Raw genomic sequence first — 19,716 nt, 5'->3', positions numbered from 1 at the left:
TTCTTTTCATAGTTATTAAATTAGATTTTCAGGTTCGACAAGATAAATAAATAATAGCACGAGAAGCGAGTTTTGAAGTTTAGCACGGGGTTGCTAGAATATAATAAATAATTCGTCCTGTCAGGGTTATAAAACGAGGTCCTTATCATTATCCCCGGAAAATGAGATCCTTGCAGATCCTTGTAATAAAGCACAGGGCACAGATGTCTATAGACGTCTTTGGAATAAGGATTTTAAATTGAATTCGTTTAAACTTTGATTTCTTTGCGCTTCCGCTACGCTACTATTACCTACATCTCAAACAACAACAAACAATTATTAACATAATTTATTTACACAACATTGCACTCCAATACAACATTTCCATCCTCTCCACTCCGCTCAAACCACGAGATCAATTCACCAAAACTTCCCTCCCCCCTCTCAAGTGGCACACAACTTCACCCCCCTTTCCCCACACTTGTAGCTAACTTCTCGCAGCAAGTATGGCGTCCTCTCGTGCTCAGGGGCAGCCAGCCAGTCGTTCACATTGAGGCCTATAGCCGCATATCCTTGTGCCTCCAGGATGTCTAGGACCAGGCGGAAGGACCCTCGCAGGCGGCGGCTGTTGACCGAGTAGCAGCCCTGGTTGAAGTTCATTATGCAGACGCTGGAATGGAAGGAGGTTGGTTGGTGAAGGTTGGCACCTCTTTGGTGTTTGATGCTACGGGTCGGTTCATTATCAACCTCGATAAACTGGTTAACAAAATATTTATGGCGAATCGCGATATGGTTAAATTTTACAAGGTAGATAACGAATCCGTATAGCGGCCGCTGTACGTGAAAGGATCACGTGACCATGCGATTCCAGGAACGTATTATTTTGCGTTTGTTTGTCGGCGACATGATAGGAACGAAGAAAGATAAAGATATTCTTTTCACAGGGGGGAAATTTAAAGATAACTTTAGGGACTAGAAAGACTCACATGAGACTGTCCTCAGGTAGGTTGAGTTTCTCTATCGGCGTCCTGTCTTCCAAGTTCTGAGGCAACTCCACCGGTCTCCCGGCCTTCAGGCACGTGACCACATCTGGAGAATAATATTAACAGTCTTCATTTCGGGTAAATAATATAGTTCCAAAATTAGCCACTAGGACAACTTGAAACTCAGCCTTTCGTTACTAACGATCGGACCTAAGGCCACAACGCTCCATGGTCCTTCGAGCCGGACATACTAACTCACTAGCAACAATTCCGCTGGGCAGCGCGACGCAGCTGGCCACGGCGAGCACGATTACCCGCTAATGCTAACTAACCTAACTACATCGCATCTTATGTCACACTCTCATTTCACGGCCATTATTATGCCTTATTTTTTAGTTAGCGAGATTCTTTCCGCCTTTTTTCTACTTCGATGCAATACCATTATATAGTCCGCTACGCCCCATGGTCCTTCGAGCCGGATATACACTCCCGGGCAATGAAAAAGTTCCATTCAGAAAATCAGCAAATTACTCCTATACGGAAAAAAACTAACTAAATGACGCCTTCTGCAATATTTAAGTACATTTAATAGTGCATCAGAATATAAGCAACTAAAAACGTAAACATTTTGTTCAAATATCCAATGAAATGTTTAAAAAAATTGAAGTTATTTCATGTCTGTATTTTGTAAGTGGAACTGTTTCTTTGCCCGTGAGTGTATAAACTAACTCACCAGCAACAACACCGCTGGGCAGCGCGACGCAGCTGGCCACGCTGCTCGGGCCCAGCGCGGCCGCCAGCGCCGCCGCTAGCTGTGACGTCAGCGGGTGCAGCGGGTAGCGGGCGCGAGCTGCTTGCAGGATGGGCGCGGGGAGGGAGTAGCTGCGGGGGAGAGGGGTTAGATAGACAAAGTTAACGCAAATTTGCACCGCTAGGTGGCGCGCGAATAAGCCCTCATGCGGTAGAAGTCCCGCAACTTCAATCGGTCCAAATTACGTTATCGTTGCCTTGAAAGCAGCAAGGCTTATACACACGTACGAGGCACTGATATCAACATACACAGTCTATTCTGTTTACTTTTCGCTACTTGGACGGTGAGAAAACCTCGCACTTATAATTCTGAGATAAAATTACGTTACTTTCAGATAGAAAATTTATCATAGACACATAATTATGCCGTGTTGCAGAAAGGAATATTAAGCTAATGTCGGCATTAAGTCTATATCTATCTCTTTCCATCCGTAAACTGTCAAAGCAAGGCAGCAATAGATTTAATGCCGACGTTAGTTTAGAGTTCCTTTGTGCAACTCAGTGTTAGGTATGTAACATTGAAATGCTCACCTCTTATCATGGAACGCTTTGACCGCCTCATGCAACATCAACAGCTGCAAATAATCCAGCTGATTGTTCTCCCTCCCCAAGTATTCGTCCAGAAACTCTTGCGACAACACTCTCTTCAACAACCTGTCTTCATACAGCCCTAACGACGCCATTTCCAAACAGACCTTCGTCCAAGGTAATGCGGGGTTTTTGCCCTCTAAGACGGGGTTTTTGGAGATCTGGTCCCGCAGCTCGGTCCAGATGGAAGGTTCTGGGGTGTAGTTGGAGTTGGATAGGCAGTTGATGAAGCCGAACAGGATATTTGGTTGAGCGCGCGCGAGGCAGGCTGGATTCATGGCTGCTATTGTGCAGAGGTACTCTAGTAGGGTTAAGTTTGTGTGCGCCTGAGGGAAAAGTAAAAGCATTGTTTTTAACTCTTGGTCTGTATTAGAGGCTGTTTATAGCTTGAGAGAGGGTCGATAAGCCATTTGTAGGTGTTATATAAAATGTGTAAATTAATAGTTTCCGAAAACCACTAGGCTGCATAGTGGATGCATGAGGAAGGCCAAGGACGCAGTGTCCTTGGGAAAGGCCTATGTTCAGGAGCGGACGAGTGATGAGTATCGGCTGATTATGAATTTGACGGATTTTTTGTGGTACAATGCTGGCACACACAGAAACAATATAAAAATGGCGGTTGCACTCATGCTATCTCGCTCTATTCGTATATCTATAAATACTCCTTCCTACTTTATAACTATCTTAAGCTACAGGGGTAACATAAATAAAAATTCATACTCACAATCCTGGACAAGATCCTTGCTATCAGCATGCCCTTCTCAAACTCCACGTCCTGGCTCACCACGTAACTAGCGAACGCATCCATCACCCCGGCGTGATAGTACTCGCTGTGCTTCTCCAGAATCCTGCCTTTGATCTTCGCCGCCGTCTTCAACACCTCGTCGTACGTCAACTGGTCTATCGACTGCGCTAGAATGTCATAGCAGATGTGGAGTAACTGGACTCTGGTCGGAAACCTCTCTTCTGTGCAGTTCACCTCACATAGCGACCAGACGATGAGTTTAGCAGTCTTTGCGTCTATGGTCTGGTCGTGTAAGAGCAAACCAGTGACTATGTTGTTTATACACCTATCTGGCAAGTCGTGCCTGGTGCAGTAAGCGAGCATATCCTTGAGCAACGGAAGGTCTTCGTGGTCCAATTCTAGAGGCAAGTGGATTTGGAAGACTAGCGGTAGTGCCAGTTTTAACGCATCAACTAGATGGTTCTTAGAATCGTATCTGGATAGAAGGAAGTCTAAGAAGATAACTTGTCTGAGGTTTATGTAGTTGATGTTGCATCTGATGATTTGTAGAAGTGTCTGTAGGATTAAGGAGTCGACTGGTAGTTGTAGGAAGATGAGGACTTTGGTTGCTTCTATTGCTTCGTTGACGTCGAGGGAACGTGCGTGTTTCCTGAAGTTCTGGCAGAGCGTGCTGAACGCCGGGTCTTTGGTGAGGCTGTCTATCGACTCTTTGGATCTGGGGATGGAGAAAAGTTAGATTATTTTCTTTAATGGCCACTAGATGGCGCTATAAGTATATACAGCGAATATAGGTACAGTGTGAGTTCATATTTATAAAGTGCACTTCTTTCTGATATATAGGTACTCTAAACATATTATTATATTATTATTATAACTACTGACACTGTATCATACATAGAATTCTCGAAAGAAGAACGGAAGTGGTGACATAATATTCTCAATAGAGAGTCAACTTGCGTGAACCAAACTGTACCTGCTATGTCGACTAAGTTCGAAGAGCGTCCTTAGCGCCTGCAGCATGTGCGTCTGGTCCAGGGCGGGCAGGTGTCGCTGCACGGCCGCCAGCACCGCCGCCGGGGACGGAGCTGTCTTGAGGGTCGTCATGACTGCGTCAGTGGGCTTCGGAGGTTGGGAAAGGTCTACTGTGAAATGGTGGTAGAGTTAATTATGACTATAGACAAGTAATTGTTAAATTCTATGTTGAATAAACATTATTTCATTTCATTTCTACTGTGAGGGAGTGATTGTGAAGGAAGTGTTTTTTTGATTGGGTGTAAGTAGCTAAAATGAATTTATTGAATAATACAAAACAAATTATGGTCTAATATCCCCCAAAAATTTTAGATTATACAGATACATGATTACAAAGGTCAGTTCTGAATCCAGGCCCGGGGTGTACGCAGTACAGATTTTAGTTCTGTGAAGTTCTATTGCCTACTAGAATTGCTTAAATGTGTGTTTGTGTTCTTATGATAATCTTTATTTTTAGTGTCCCAATGTCACAAACTAAAGTCTACCTGCAATGTATAAGAATAGAATACTTCACAGTTTAAAAGACACTCACTACCGGCTGAAAGACTCCGGACACTGACGGAGGTGCTCCGCAGCACACTCCGCCACGCCCCCTGCAACAGCTGCGACATTGCCACTGAAACATACAGGGACACAAAATACTTCATAGCCTTCATAGAAATATTGAATGATAACATTTTAAAAGACCAAAGTCTAAAGTGGACTGGACGATTATTAGCTGGAGGTGACAATGGTTATAAAAATTCATGAGCTCTCAGTTATTATTCTGTGCCTCAGTAAAGTTAGTTATAGGAAGATCACACAATCACCCTGTTGCGGAAACCCTTAAACAGATGATAACCTATGAGAAAAGAATGAAAACATAACCTAAAATTTTGTTATGTAAACAACTATTTTAGGACAGCGGTTTACCAGTGTTTCTTTAAATAATCAATATAAATACCTTTAACTATGTATTTTTATAAAGATATCCACTTCTTTAAAGGTCAACATGTACTTGTGCTCCTTGATGTAAACTCTCAAAATGATCAAAACAAAATGCTCAAAACTTGTAACTGAATATACATTTCCAATGTAATTAAAGAAGTCACGAAATAAATCAAAATAGAAACTTGAGTTTATTTAATCAATGTAATTAATTAAGCCTAAATTTAAATCAGAAATTCTAGGGGAAAATGGGGAAAAGCGAGAAAAGTTTAAAATTTCCGCCTCTGAAACTTAAACGTCAAAAAAGTGACACAGATTATTTCCGACAGTGTGAGAATTTTAGGCTGTTATTATTCAGAGTTACACACATTGATGGCATGCGTAAATTTTGACATGTATCTAAGTGACAGCTGACAGTGTCTGATATTTTTCGGATTTCTCGCTTGTTTTGTTTTTTGTAAACAATGGTTTTTGTGAGCAGTTTTGCGAATTAATTAATTAAACTTGCTCTTATTTACTCGAACTTCTAACATCCACCTAGACCACAATCATGCCTGAAGAAACTACAGTCAGCTCTAGACCAGACCGAGAGCTGAAGAAAAAAATCATAACACCCGGCGACTACAACGTTGTCCCGTACGAAGACTCCCGCTGTAAAGTCACAATCACTAACTTAAAATGTACTAATGAAAGCGGCGACTGTGCAGTCGACCCAGAAAGCCAAGTCTTCAGTGCACAGTTCAATGGAATAGTCCTCATAGGAGACTTGGACAGCTTCATAGATAAAGATTTCGAGCTGATTCTGCAGCAAATGTGCAATGGAGAGGTGTGCGAGGCCACGATGACGTATCGAGACTGCGAGGGGAAGCTGGCCGCAGAGTATAAGTTCACTTTAGAGCTGAAGGAGACAACGGTGGAGCAGCTAGTCAGTGACTGGGGGTGGATGCGGCTGTATGAAGCGGCCACACACCACAAAGAGCGAGGAGTGGAGCTGGTGAAGCAGAAGAGAATGGCTGATGCATTTAGGAGGTTCTCCAAAGCCCTGAAGATGTTAATAGCAATTGAGCCAATAGATTTGGAAGAAATACCTGAGGAGAGTGTTAAGGAAATGAAAGAACTCAAGGTTTGCCTTTCATGTTATTTGTAGCTTTAGATGTAAAATAATTAAATCTTGTAAGATTTTCTGCCATTGCGAAATTAGGATATTCTGGGCTTGCACATGGCATGGCATAATTATATTCATAGCATGAATGATTAAATTAATAAATCTTCTTATTTTACAGGTGAAACTTCTGAACAATTTAGCTCACTGTCAAATTCAGTACAATGAGTTTGAAGCAGCACTAGACCTGTGCAACCGTGCCTTGAAATATGACCCAGACAACATCAAGACATACTACCGGAGATGTGTCTCGTACCAGGGCCTCAATCTGTACGAGGAGGCGTGGAATGACATCCAACATGTGTTGAAATTAGATCCCAGTGACCGAGCCGCCCAGCAGAAGGCTAGCTTACTCAAACCAAAAGTGGATGAGATTAAAACGAAATATGCTAATGTTATGAAGAAAATGTTTGTCTAAAGAATTGAGGGGTATTGTATGAGTTAAATTCATGGTTTTTGAAAAAAGAAATGTATGAGATTGTATAAAAACAACAGATGTATATTGATTTATTACAGATACTTAAATAAGATTGTTGCAGAGAGGTATTGGCATTCAATAGAAGTTGCCATTCTATTATGGATTCTGGATAAATTTTTTGTTTGTCTTTTGTAGAGAGACTATCCTAGCCTGTTGAATTTTTGGAAAAACTTTAAATATTTGTAGATATAAATACTGTTACATATAATTAATACTGGCACTGGCAATATTATAGGTAGATAAATAATGTAAACATAAACACACATAAAAAATATTCTCATCTTTAGTGTTTAGTAAATTCAAAATACATACTTTTACTAAGTATTACTAGATACATTCCCTACAAAAGTATGTATGTAGGTATATTTTTATATTTGCGGAGACAAATTAAAAAGTTCTAATATCACAGTATAAATATTTTTCTATCATCCTATTGAATATTTGTAACAATACTAGGTCTAGTGGTTTGTGAACTCAGGGGCTGCTTTTGGTCCTAAATCGATGTTCTTAGGTAAGTAGCAGATTATTACTGAAGCTCACCCTCATAATATAATAGTAGGTAATAAGGCGCACATAGTGTATTTCTCAGTTCCTTGAAATAACTCTTATAGTCAGGTATTAAAAGCCATATCAGATTGACAGAGTCTAATAGGTAAAACTGAATATTTAATGAATGCATGGACTTAAAGACTCCTTGCCTATAATCACTAAGTACCTACCTACACTTACCTAATCTATTTAGGTAGGTACAGTATGACATGAATCTAATATTCCATCACCAAGAGAAGATCTGGATGTCAATAGGCGACTGACCAGTGACGAGTAATCTGACTAGGGTGGTGGTGGGGACAAGCCCTAGTCCAGCTCTACTGTTTGTCACCGAAAATATCATTCAGCCCGTAGAGTAATTACTTATATTCAGCCACAGTCTGTGCCTTCACCCCAAACCACCGGCACCGTGCCATAAATAGATCGCACTACTAAAAATTTATGAGAGAGACCCAGTGGCCACTGGACCATATAGTTATCGCTGTGAGATAATCGGTTCTTAATTCATTGACGTAAGAATGCGTTTGGCGTGGCTACCACCATCACTGCCCTCACCTACTCCAAGACCTATTCTTATTAAATAATAAACAATGCGGGAAGCCATATATTACGCTCTCCCCTGCCATTCATTGAACTCTACACTGGCAATTTATATAGATAGGGGAATATTAACGTTCTTTAAATTCAGATTGAATGGGTTACAGATACAGAGAACATTTCTTGGGCAACGAGCGCCTTTTGTGCCGTTGACTTCAGGACTTGAAACCTTGTCACACTGTAATCACGGTCAAGATCAACCTACCAAGTTCTTACCAAAATGTCCAAGTTTAGTCACTGACCATGCAACAGGCATCAGACAAGAAACATTATAAACGTGACGTCATGTGGCCAGTAGATAGTGTGACATCATGCAAGGCGACCTTAGCTTTATTACGTCTCAACACATGCAACCACGCAGCCAACCGAAGTGGACGCATCAATGTTATTCATATCATAAGTTTTTTTATAAAACAAGTGTACTTATTGCAGTGAAGTGAAGTTTTAGTGATTTTCAGTGTCGAGTGTGGTTAAAAAAGATATGGCGAGTAAGTACTTATTCCGTTGATGTTGATGGTGCTGTTGTTTATGAGTTCAATGTTGTTTTGGGGGGGAATAGCTAATTTTAGATAGTTAAGTCAGCCGGTGATTCAATATGTGCGAGACGGTATGTAAACACGGTAATAAGGTAAACTAGTTTAGTTAGAGCTACCTACTTGTAGGTAGTAGGTGCTATGCTAACGGTAAAGGTTAATTAGGTTGATGTGAAAGTAAGTACCTACCTTTATGTCTAGAGATTAGTAGTTAGTTCATAATTTGTAAATATTAGATTATGAACTAAACACCGAACGCTATAGTATAAGTACTAATAACATATACTTAATATAAAATATTATGTCGCATGTAAACAGCGCAGCTAAACATAAACACCCATTACAGGTACCTAATCAGCAGTCTACGCACTCTTTAAGTCCCTGAATTTATGGTGTAGCTCAAGATGCCCAACCTTTTGAGTCGATCATATGACATTATGTCATGCCCTATAGTTAATTTAGGTGCCTTAATCAATTTAACAGACCCATGTATCGGCCTAGGTACGAAAATACAAACCTAACGGTCGCTCAATTCTACTGTATCATATTTCTATCCTCTTCCTCTAGCTGCTAGCCGATAGCCTGAACGTGCAGGCGCTACGTTAGCTCCGGTCATTGAAGTGTTTTTTCGATGATTTAATTTAACGATCTTTAATAATCGACACGCACGTTGGCTGTGCGGAATTAGGCCATTGTTCGGAGAGTTATGTTTCCGAGATATATAGCTGTTTTTTGGTATTGTATTTTTGGAGTTAGTTGGTAGTTTTCTGGTCGATCTGAGATACAATGGAATTTATCCGTCTAACTACTTAACTAAATTTAAGTTTTTATCAACAACATTGTCCACCACTGGATGGTGTTGTGGCTGCCTATCTAGTACATTTTCCAATAGAGATCGCACACGCACCTACATATGTAGGTACAGTCTGACATCGCTAACTTGGCAAAAGAAACAAGTGCCAACAGCAAAAAAATCTGCATTTTTAGGGTTTAGGGCAACATGAGAGAAAGCTAATTTCCTCCCATATTTTACCGGTTGCGAAGTTAGCGTTCTTCGACTCATATTAATACTAGCTTTTATGATACATAGTTACCCAGATAACATTATGTAAGTAAGCTTGCTTCAAGTTTATTTTTTGTGTGATATATAGTTGCAAAGTCAAATTTCCTATGGCAAGTTTTAAAAAAAATTGCTGTAAGATTGTGAAAGTAAGTTTGCTATGGCAAGTTTATTTCAAATTTGCTGTAAGCTTGTGAAAGTAGTGGTTATATAGTCGCCCTGACTGCTATGCCGAAGGTCCCGGGTTCGATTCCCGGCTGGGGCAGATATTTGTTTAAAGATTTAGGTAGCTGTAATTTTCTTATTTTTATTTAGAGAACTTTATCATTCCTATCAAATAAGCATGTGGCGGACACCTCGCCACACAATCAACAGATGGCGCTCGGAACGCAACACACAGATTATGTATGGAAACGAAGCAATTCTCTATGAAATCCTACATCGCGCATTCGAAGTTTTTCACCTACGCTGCTATATATACCCCAACAAACATTTTACCCTCAGTTACAGCTATTTTTATAACTTTAACCTGTATAACTGTGTTATAATTATCTCAGTTCTAACATAAAGCGATAAAGATGATTTAACAAATTAAATTAGTGTTAACAGCAGGTTTAAGTGTTAAAATGGTATTAGTCAAAGCAATTATAATTAAGATGTTATAGGTTTAAACTGTTTCTAGAACCTAAAGCTATATAAGAGTGCTCACTGACACCTATTAACACTTATGGTTGTTAAGTGGTTTCCTTTAATACCCATATCAATCTTTAGGTGTCATATTGAATTTAGGCTGCAGGAATTGGTTATAAAAGAGATTTTGTCAAGAGTGCAGTAAGACAAGATTCTTACAGTGTTGGAAAACTCAACAATGCAGTTTTAATCTTTAAGGTTAACTTAACTTACGCTTATTGCGTTAGGCAAGTAGACTGTAAAAGTAACGGTGTTAAGCAAGACTGTGCGGATCGACTAAGACTGCATAATACCCTTGGCTAAGGGTGTTCTATTTCAAAAAGTGTAATAGATGATTTAGGTGAGTCTATAATTATGTCTTAAATGTAAGTTCGCCATTTGCATTGACGACCTAACCTATAAATTGCTGGGATAAACAATATTTTGCTTTAAAATACTTACTTATTTATGTGAATTTTGGTCATTCCAGTCATGCCAATCGATTTATGAAACTAATGGACATACAGCAAGGATACAAAAAAATACAAAATTGAGTCGTCTATTTTATATTTACTTATGTTTCATTAATAATAATATAATAATAATAATAATAATTTATTCATATAAAAACTTATTATAAAGATACATTTAATATTTAAGCAAAAATATAAAGGCTATAAAAACTTATAAAATTAAAATACATTTAACTATAAAATTCATTAATAACAATAATCTTTTAATTTAATTTGAAATATGATTTTAAAAAATTGAAATTAATAATAATAAGTACATTAGCGCACTTACATAGGTAATTTTCATAGGTAAAGGCGTTTTATATCATTAAGTACACTTAAAATAGCATGAGTATCTCCTAAACTAGGCAAGAGCCTGTATCTTAGGGATACTTACATTATTTAGTTGCCTGTTCGTGTGCGAGTTATTAAAATTACCAATACAATGGTTTTACTATTAAAAGATTAACAAAATATGAGCTAATTATAATAATGTGAAATATAGGTAGGTAGGGTAAACATTGGTGAAATTGGCCACCCCCAATAACTGGCCACACAGCTTTTTATTCGCCTAAAATAAGAAACACGATGACAGCACGCCATCTGTTACAGCTTGACACTAACCATTAGTAAGTTGTCGTTCATTTTAGTTCACACTCATTCCGCTTGAAGGATTGGTCTTCAAAATACCCGCAATTTTCTGACAGTCGGCGACAGTGCATCTGATAAAATGGTTGTGCGCTAAGAAAACGTTAAGCGAAGACATTATTTCGAGAGGCGATATTTTTGGTCCCCAGCTTCTGTGAGTGACTTTAAATAGTGACAACGATAGATTTTGAGCTAAGCAATCATAATTTGTACTGATTTAATCCTTAATTTGATTTTTTATTGCATTTTTCGACTTGGCCAGTTACTGGTTCCAGTTTTATAGTATTTTTAGTAACTGGCCCCCCTATGCCAGTTACCCCAATTTGCTACTTGCAAGTAAATTAACTTAAAATACAGCTTATTACCTTGGTTTTAAATAGCATTTTCTGTGGTATAAATTTTGTAAAAATCGTTCAATATTTAGTAGTAACTGGCATAGGTATTCTAGTGGCCAGTTACTACATGGCCAGTTACTGACAACTATTTTATGTTTCAGGATATATGCTAAAATCTCTTCAAGATAATAGTGGCCCAGCCCACAAACAGTCTTCACTATTTGGACTGTATCCTCGTCAATATCCGTAGTGGTTAGCAGCGATTCGAATCGGCTCTGTTGTTCTCTTTGGAAGCTGGTGTTGCCATGCCAACTTCAATTTGGTGCAGCGTGGGACGAAGGGCCTGCTTCATCAGTCGTCTTCTCTCCAGAAGTTGATATTCAGAGTGCCTCCAAGAAGTCGGTGATCACTCCCAGTTTAAAATCTATTGATCACTGAGGCATCTCTGAATATGTGCTGCTTGTCAGTCATAATTAAGTCGATTTCATTTTTCGTCCTACACCATCGGGGCTTGACCATGTTCACTTCCTCCGGGGATGTTTGTCATAGAAAGAATTCATCAAGTATAGCCCATTCTGGTCTGTCTCATTCGAGGAAGTCAACAAGAATTTGTCCTCTCCGATTTCTGCTACTAAAACCATGGGGTCCTACCCTCAATTCTTTGCATTCTTGTACTCCCACTTTGGCGTTGAAGTCCCCCATCACAATGGTGTATTGGGTCTTAGCAGTACACTTGATAGCCCTAGAGATATCTTCGTAACTATACTGCTTCGACTTCTGTGTCAGAGTGTGTCGAGGTTGGTGCATATACCTGTACGACCTTCAAGGAATCCCTCTCGGTTAGTTTAAGTACAAGGTACGCTACCAGATTCGACACACTACTGATCTCCACTACGTTGCTGACAAGGGTCTTGTTGACAAGAAATCCTACGCCACCTTGGGACAGTTGGTTACCCTCCCGATGGTAGAGCATGTGGTCAGACTTCAGGGTTATCGTGTCCCTCTCTAAGGATTTCCGATAGCCCTATTCTATTCTATTCTGTGTGGGGGTGTCAGTGCCTGCACCTGGCTCCCTCGAATGGAACCTTTGTGCATATCCCCAAGGTCTAAACTGCCTTTCTAAGCTTGGACCATTTCCCACCATGCTGACATTTCACTGCAGGTTGGTGGGATCACATATCTAGATGTGCAAAATCTAGACATGCAGGTTTCCTCACGATGTTTTCCTTCACCGTAAGAGTGATGGTATACATTGTACTTAAGTCAAAAGAACTAATTAGTACATGTCAGCACCGGGATTCGAACCCGCATCTCTGGCGTGAGAAGCGGGCGCTTACCCGACTGAGCTACCATCGCTCTCCGATAGCTTTAAGATGTCCTTATTTTTTTGCCCAGCTCTACCTCGTGTTACACCATATTCTCGTCCTCTCTCAGTGTCCGTGCGTTGTATGTAGCAAGTTGTATTTTATACTATCTTAAAATTAGTTCAAGAAGAAGCTAAGATTTAAGGATTTGACTTAATATAAACTTGAAATAATTCAATTTGATTGTTAATAAAGATTTGCGATGATTTAAAGATAAGAAACTTATTTTTGTCATAATAATATGTAAAGGGTATTGAATTGTAGAAGTTTTTTTGTTTTTATATTAAATTTTGTTAGAAAATCCTTCCTTCATTGGAAGGAAACCCGTGCCCCGGCAGGTGGGGAGTGGGGACGTAATGATGACGATGAACTGTTTATTTGTTAAGAAATATAAGGTATTTCTCATTATTAAGTGTTAACACATATACTACGTCATAACACATTAATTATAATAGGTTTTTTATAATGTTTGCAGTAGTTATAAGGTTAAAACTTGTCATTTTAGTTAATTATATTAGGTGGCCAGTTACTGCAAAATAAGGGTGCCAGTTACTAAAATTTGTGGCCAGTTACTACACAAAAGTGATAGTTTTCATTTAAATAAAGATATTTAAATAAATAGTTCTTATTGATTATTAAATTGATCATAAAAACAATCAACAGGATCTAGTGAATCATTAGATATATAAATCACCTAAATCAGATCATGCATTTAGACGGAGCACACACGTAAAGTGGCCAAGGTGCTTAAGTGGCCAGTTACTACCCCTTTTCCCCTACTAAAATTTAAACTAAAAAAAAACTAAAAAAATCCAAGGAAGGATTGAAGCATGACTAAATTTACATAAAATAAGGTATAGGCAAAAAAACAATAATTGTTACTGTTAGAGCCAAGGTTTGAGCAAGTTTTCAGTATCATCGTAACTTAGTTTTAAAAGAAATTCGGTGACTATATTTTTACACTCGTGCTTGTTGTGGGAGTAAATACCGAGTTGTTTGTTTATTTTATTATAGATACGAGCGCTTTGATGGAAGTAATTTTGTCCAGAAAAATAAGTTCTATGTTTTGTTGTGGGAATAATATTCTTACCTGTCCTAGAGTTAGAATACCTTGATACCATTTCTGTCGATAGAGACGAATGTCTACGCAATACTACCTTGAGCACATAAAGCTGCCGGACTGTTAATAAATTACTATCTAAATAAAGTTGCCTAGTGGAATAGCGAAAGGGTCTCGACATCATCACCTTTAACACAGCTCGTTGGGCTCTTTCAAGTTTCAGAAAGGCAGTTTTACCTGCCCCTCCCCAAACATTGATGCAGTAATTGAGAGTAGACTGCACCAAGGCCAGGTATACCATTTTTAAGGTCTCAGGATCAGCAGCTCTGCGAAGGCATTTAAAGACTGACATAATTTTCCTTACTCTATTAGTGAGAGCCTCTAGATGGACATGCCAGTCAAGCCTTTCGTCGATGTAAATGCCTAGATACCTTGCAGAGGCAACTCTTGGTATTATATTGCAGTTGCAGTTTATTTTCGGTGGTGTACATTGATGAGCAATAATTGTAAAATTTGAGTCGGGCTGGTATCTTTTGTTTAAGGAGAAAGCTATGTAGTTGGTTTTTTTTAAGTTTATCGTGAGGAGATTAGAGGACAGCCAAAGCATCACTTGTCTTAAAGCACTCTCCGCGTATAATTTCACTGCTGACCAGTCAGAGCCATGAACTATCAGGGCAGTATCGTCGGCATACGTGTAGATTTCACAATTTGCGAGCTCCATTTCACACAGCTGGTTTATATAAATCTGAAATAGAGTCGGCCCGAGGATACTGCCCTGTGGAATTCCATAATTGATGGTGGCTTCGGAGCTTACATGAGCTCCTATTTTAGTGGACTGAGTGCGATTTATTAGGTAATTTTTAAATATATCGAAATCTCTAATGCCTATCTGTTCTAGCTTCTTCACAAGCAAAGGAATAGAGACTGTGTCGAAGGCCTTGGAGAGATCTAGGAAGATAGCTATGCACTTATGTTTGCTATCTATATGTTTAACTACTGATGAAGTTAAGGCTGTGACTGCATCCTCAGTAGAAATATTTTGTCTGAAGCCGAACTGATTATCAGATATGGTATTATATTTGTTCATAAAGTTTACAATGCAGTTATTAAGTATTCTCTCCAAAACCTTCGACAACGCCGTGAGGACTGAAATTGGTCGATAGTTATCAACGCTATCCTTATCACCAGCCTTATGAATCGGATGGACGATTGCTTTTTTAAAAGCTTGTGGGAACACTCCTGAAGAGATGGCTAGGTTGCATATATGAGTGATAGGAGGAACGAGTACTTCTGTGGATGATTTTAAGATTTTTGATGATATGCCATCCCAGCCCACTGCACAATTGTCTCTAAGATTTAAAATAACAGTTTCTATTTCAATAAAATCCAAGCTAAGGATTACCAGAGACTCTTTAGAAGTCCGTACATTATCAGTGTTGGGAGATGAAGATGGCTGTATAATTTTGGCGGCGAGACTTTCTCCAATTTGAGAAAAAAATTGGTTTATGTGATTAACTGATAAGTTAGGACTGATGCAGGATTTTAATAGTTCGTCAGGGGGTGAGATATTTTTCTTAGTGTTTGAAATAGACTTAATGGTTTTCCATAATTCTTTAGGGTTGTTTTTAGATCGAAGTAACTCAGATTTTTCGTAATTAGTTTTAAGATTATGAAGTAAATTTGTACAGAAATTGCGATAGCGCTTGTAAGAAATTTTTAGTATTATATTATTTGGATCTTTATTGACATGTTTGTGCATTTTATCGCGGTTTGCGATACAGCGCAGCAAGCCCGGCGTCATCCAGGGTTTTATCGTTCTTTGTTTCTTTGGTAACTTAGTGATTTTTGTGCATTTGTTTATGATAGATGATAATGTATTTATTAATGTGTCTGCAGCTTCATTGGCATCGGATGAATTAAGCACGGGGGAAAAATCACAGGAGTATACTTCTTCTTTAATGGAGTCAAAGTTGACATTCGTTTTATAGCAGCTACGTGTTACCCTGCAGTTTGAGTTTTCCAAGCTGAGCAATACGGGTTTATGATCGGTAATATTGGTCTCTATGACTAAGGTCTTAGCAGATTTATTAGTACGTAACATAACATGGTCTAGACAGCTGCTCTCTCTGGTAGGGTAAGAATGGCTAGGTAGAAGTCCATGTGCAGCAAGAAGGTCCAGGTAACTATCACAAAGAGGGTCACTGTTACCATTTTTGATATTAATATTAATGTCACCCATTATTGAGAGAGTTTTATATCCTTTTAGTTCACAAATTATTTTATCGAGACTAAGCAAAAAACCTTCAGTACTTTTATAGGAAGGAGATCTGTAAATGAATATGATTGCCAAGTCTAACCCCATTGTAAGTACAACAGCTGTGCCTTCGATAAAATGCGGCTCTGTTAGGGAGCACTCTATGCCATCTTTTATGTAAATGACTAGGCCATCGTTTTGATTTTTAAGATCTTGAGAAATAAAGGTTTGGTATCCGTTTATATGCGGAATATTAGCATTGGTCTTTGCTAGAAGCCAACATTCCGTAAGGGCAATTATGTCGTGATCCATGTTATAATGCGATAAAATTGTAAGTAGCTCATCAAAGTTTTTATTAATGCTCCGAATATTAAGATGTAATATATTGAATGGGTTTTTATTTGTACTAATGATACTGTTGCATTGATTTAAAGGGCATAGAAAAGCCTGAGACACATTAAATTCATCTAATTCGTTTATAAAACTCAATTTATCATTCGCCATTTGAAAATTTGAGATATATCAAGTAGTGAACATACGGCGGGTGAAACCCGGGATTGCATTGGCCAGAAACCGTAGGATTTAAGTAAACTAATATTGTTGAAATTATTTGTTAAATATAGAAGTAGTTGAAATGATTTGCTCAACCTTTTACAATAAATATAGCAAAATATTGAATAAGTACTTAACTCTAACTGCCATGCTCTTACAAATATGTTTTTTACTTATAGATATCCTATGATAAGTATTTATCACAGCATCCATTTCAAGATCTTGGTTACATAAATAATGATACTAGAACACACTTAAACAGACCTTACTGAGACGACGGAACTAAACTTTGAAGACATTTTGCGGATTTAATATTTATTGCTTTTTGCCCGTTGTCTTTCCGTAAGAAGATTTTTCCATCATTAGTCCAGCAATATTTAAAATTGTGTTGTTTGGCGTAGTTCCGAGCTTCGTAAAACAGTTTCTTAGCTGAGTAAGGCAGATGTTCATCAATGTAGATCGGAATCGATTGGCCCGATCTTCCATAGTGGCTGGAATTGAGCTTCTCAGGCATGGGTTTTCCCCTGTTAAACTCCCTGACGGCAGCCAGAAAATGTTTTTTTTTTAATACAGAGTGAAACTCCACCGCTAGTGCTCTATTTTTCTCAGGCTTACCAGGTCCCCTGTAGATGTCGCGTATTTCTCCTGGCGAGACATCAACGTTCAGAGTCTTACCAATACCGCAGACAATCGAAGTCAGGTCCTGTTGCGTTTCCTTATCATTATTTGGTATATTCCTTATCTCGACAGAAGATGAACGGGATACGCTCTGTATGTCCTGGATTCTAGACTCCAGACTTAGCACATAGCTTCTTAGTTCGTCTCGTTCTTTACTAATATCCTTCATTTTATTAGAAAAATCTTCATATTTAGAGCTCATAAATTCCATAGACTTTTCAACATCCAGAAAAGATTTTTGTAGTTTAAAATTCTGAGCTTTTAAATCAGACATTTCCGAGATTAATTTGGATAGAGCTGAGTCTTGTTCTAACTTCCAATCAGCTAACATTTGTTTAATCTCCTCTTTTAGTTGCAAGAATTCGTTACCGGGCGAACACTCCGCGCGGGGACGCTTAGCCGCCTGTGATATGTTCTCCGGGGTTTTATTTTTGGTGGCTTCTGGATCGGCACTCACCTTTTTTGGTGCTGCTTTAGGCGGGGATCTAGCAGTACGAGGCATAATGGCTGGAAAAAGTCGTAACAGCGCCCTCTATTGGTGATCTTGGTAGTATGATGCGGCGGGCGGTATTGTATGCGAATTTCGTCGCCAGCTGCACTCACCCGTTGGCCAAATCGGTGAGGGACCGACTTATAAGCCGAAGGCCGGCGGTTCGATTCCCGCACACTGAATACTTTTCTTATTTGGTAAGGTATTTTCTCACCCAATGGCTGCGGTAATTGTGGTAGCGGCGGTGACCTGGCTGGGCGCTCCGCAGCAGTGAGGGTGCTTCGCCCCCTGGCTCCGTTGACAAGATCCTCTGTTCAGGGTGCTCCAAGCAGCTTGTGCACCATCAGAAAATTAAATTAAGGCAGCGACCGACACGTCCACTCGCAACACGACTCGACGCAGAAAAAAGTACATGTTAAGTCAAGTAAATATATTATATTTACTGTTATTTAGTAATGATCAATACTGTCGCGTATGATTGCTGTTGACACTATTATTTTCAAAGACATACAACTTGTATGGTAAAAGTGTATTCGAAAAACGGTAACATACTCACTTAACACTTTTTTACCAAACAAATAAAAGTTAGGGAGTCAAATAACCATTCTACAACTACAACTATACCGGTAAAAGTTCTAGCTGAGAGGGATTAAACCCTCTTCTATAGTAACTTTAGCACTTCAATGACACCGTACTACAGGCTTTCTATAACTTAAACACTTCAATGAGACCGTTTTACAGACTTTCTAAAGCCTTTACTCTCAAAATCGTGGGCCTCTTTCGTGGTTATAAGTGAGTTAGAGCACTCTCCTACACTCTTATACAGCTATGTCTTAACACTTTAATTTTCGAATGGAACCATTATACAAGTTATATGAGAGTTTTTTTAACGCTACGATGTTAGTTGGGACAGAGCCCCAAACTAACCGTTGGGCAGCAAGTTAATTGGATAACTGGTCACAACCTCGACCATAGAAGAACGCGGACTCCGGTGTACCCTCGACCGACCACCAGCACCTGGGACAGCACACTACACCTCGGCAGGTCAGCAAGCAGAGCCAGTCTCTCCTGGTCGACGCAGCACCCTGCACAATGCTCTCCACTGCAAATATGTCGTGTGGACATTGCAGTCTTTTTAACCCGATAATTATGCCAATTTGTCGTGTCAAAAATGCAGCAAGTTTGTTTAAGGGAAACTAGAAAGTTTGATTTAAATTTGCCACAAGTTTACTCAATTGCCTCATCAGACTTGTTGCAAGTCTTCTCATTTGACAGTTCAAACTTAATGCAAGGCTGAAACAAGTTTAAATTGCTATCTGGGTGCCAACATTATTAACCCATCACCCCCCCTTTCCAGAGCTCCCCTCCCTCTCCGCCGGGCGCGGGGTGAGCGTGGTGCTCCCCGGCCCCGAGCACTCCTTCACCCTGGCCGAGGAGGCGCTGGCCGAGCTGCTGCTGCGAGACGACGTGAGGGACCGCCCCGTGGTGGTGATCTCCGTGGCCGGAGCCTTCAGGAAGGGGAAGAGCTTCTTGTTGGACTTCTTCTTGCGGTATCTGCATCATACGGTTAGTTGAGTCTTTCGTAATAAAGTACCTATTGGTAGGTAGTGTAGTGAGGGATCTCGTTGTTATCTATTGCCTAGACCAGACCTAGACTAACCTACATTATATAGCGCATGGTCTTCCGTTTCCGTTCACTTATCAGTCGGGA

At 39.4% G+C, this 19,716-nt stretch overlaps 3 protein-coding genes across 3 annotated transcripts in view; 2 read left to right on the top strand and 1 right to left on the bottom strand.

Annotated features, from left to right (window-relative positions):
- Positions 1 to 408: 408 nt before the first annotated feature.
- Positions 409 to 5,317, bottom strand: LOC105381919. The gene is made up of 8 exons (XM_048630222.1): positions 5,081 to 5,317; positions 4,670 to 4,753; positions 4,063 to 4,247; positions 3,085 to 3,810; positions 2,304 to 2,686; positions 1,696 to 1,844; positions 966 to 1,068; positions 409 to 649 (listed from the first exon to the last, which is right to left on the bottom strand). Exons 2-8 carry the CDS (start codon positions 4,746 to 4,748, stop codon positions 424 to 426), a joined length of 1,851 nt encoding a protein of 616 aa, XP_048486179.1. The 5' UTR covers positions 4,749 to 4,753; positions 5,081 to 5,317; the 3' UTR covers positions 409 to 423.
- A 155-nt stretch (positions 5,318 to 5,472) lies between these two features.
- Positions 5,473 to 6,714, top strand: LOC105381921 (peptidyl-prolyl cis-trans isomerase FKBP62). The gene is made up of 2 exons (XM_011551732.3): positions 5,473 to 6,187; positions 6,348 to 6,714. Exons 1-2 carry the CDS (start codon positions 5,615 to 5,617, stop codon positions 6,642 to 6,644), a joined length of 870 nt encoding a protein of 289 aa, XP_011550034.3. The 5' UTR covers positions 5,473 to 5,614; the 3' UTR covers positions 6,645 to 6,714.
- A 1,309-nt stretch (positions 6,715 to 8,023) lies between these two features.
- The window catches only part of LOC105381923 (atlastin), a 32,838-nt gene continuing 21,145 nt past the window's right edge, over positions 8,024 to 19,716 (top strand). Inside the window, exons 1-2 of the mRNA XM_048630369.1 lie at positions 8,024 to 8,338; positions 19,363 to 19,571. Of these exons, the coding sequence (XP_048486326.1) occupies positions 8,332 to 8,338; positions 19,363 to 19,571 (216 nt within the window). The 5' untranslated portion in view covers positions 8,024 to 8,331. The remainder of the gene's footprint in view (positions 8,339 to 19,362; positions 19,572 to 19,716) is intronic.

The sequence above is a fragment of the Plutella xylostella genome, chromosome 25 (assembly GCF_932276165.1).
Source record: "Plutella xylostella chromosome 25, ilPluXylo3.1, whole genome shotgun sequence".
NCBI classification, from domain to species: Eukaryota; Metazoa; Arthropoda; class Insecta; order Lepidoptera; family Plutellidae; genus Plutella; species Plutella xylostella.
This window is presented reverse-complemented; position numbering and strand designations above follow the sequence as displayed.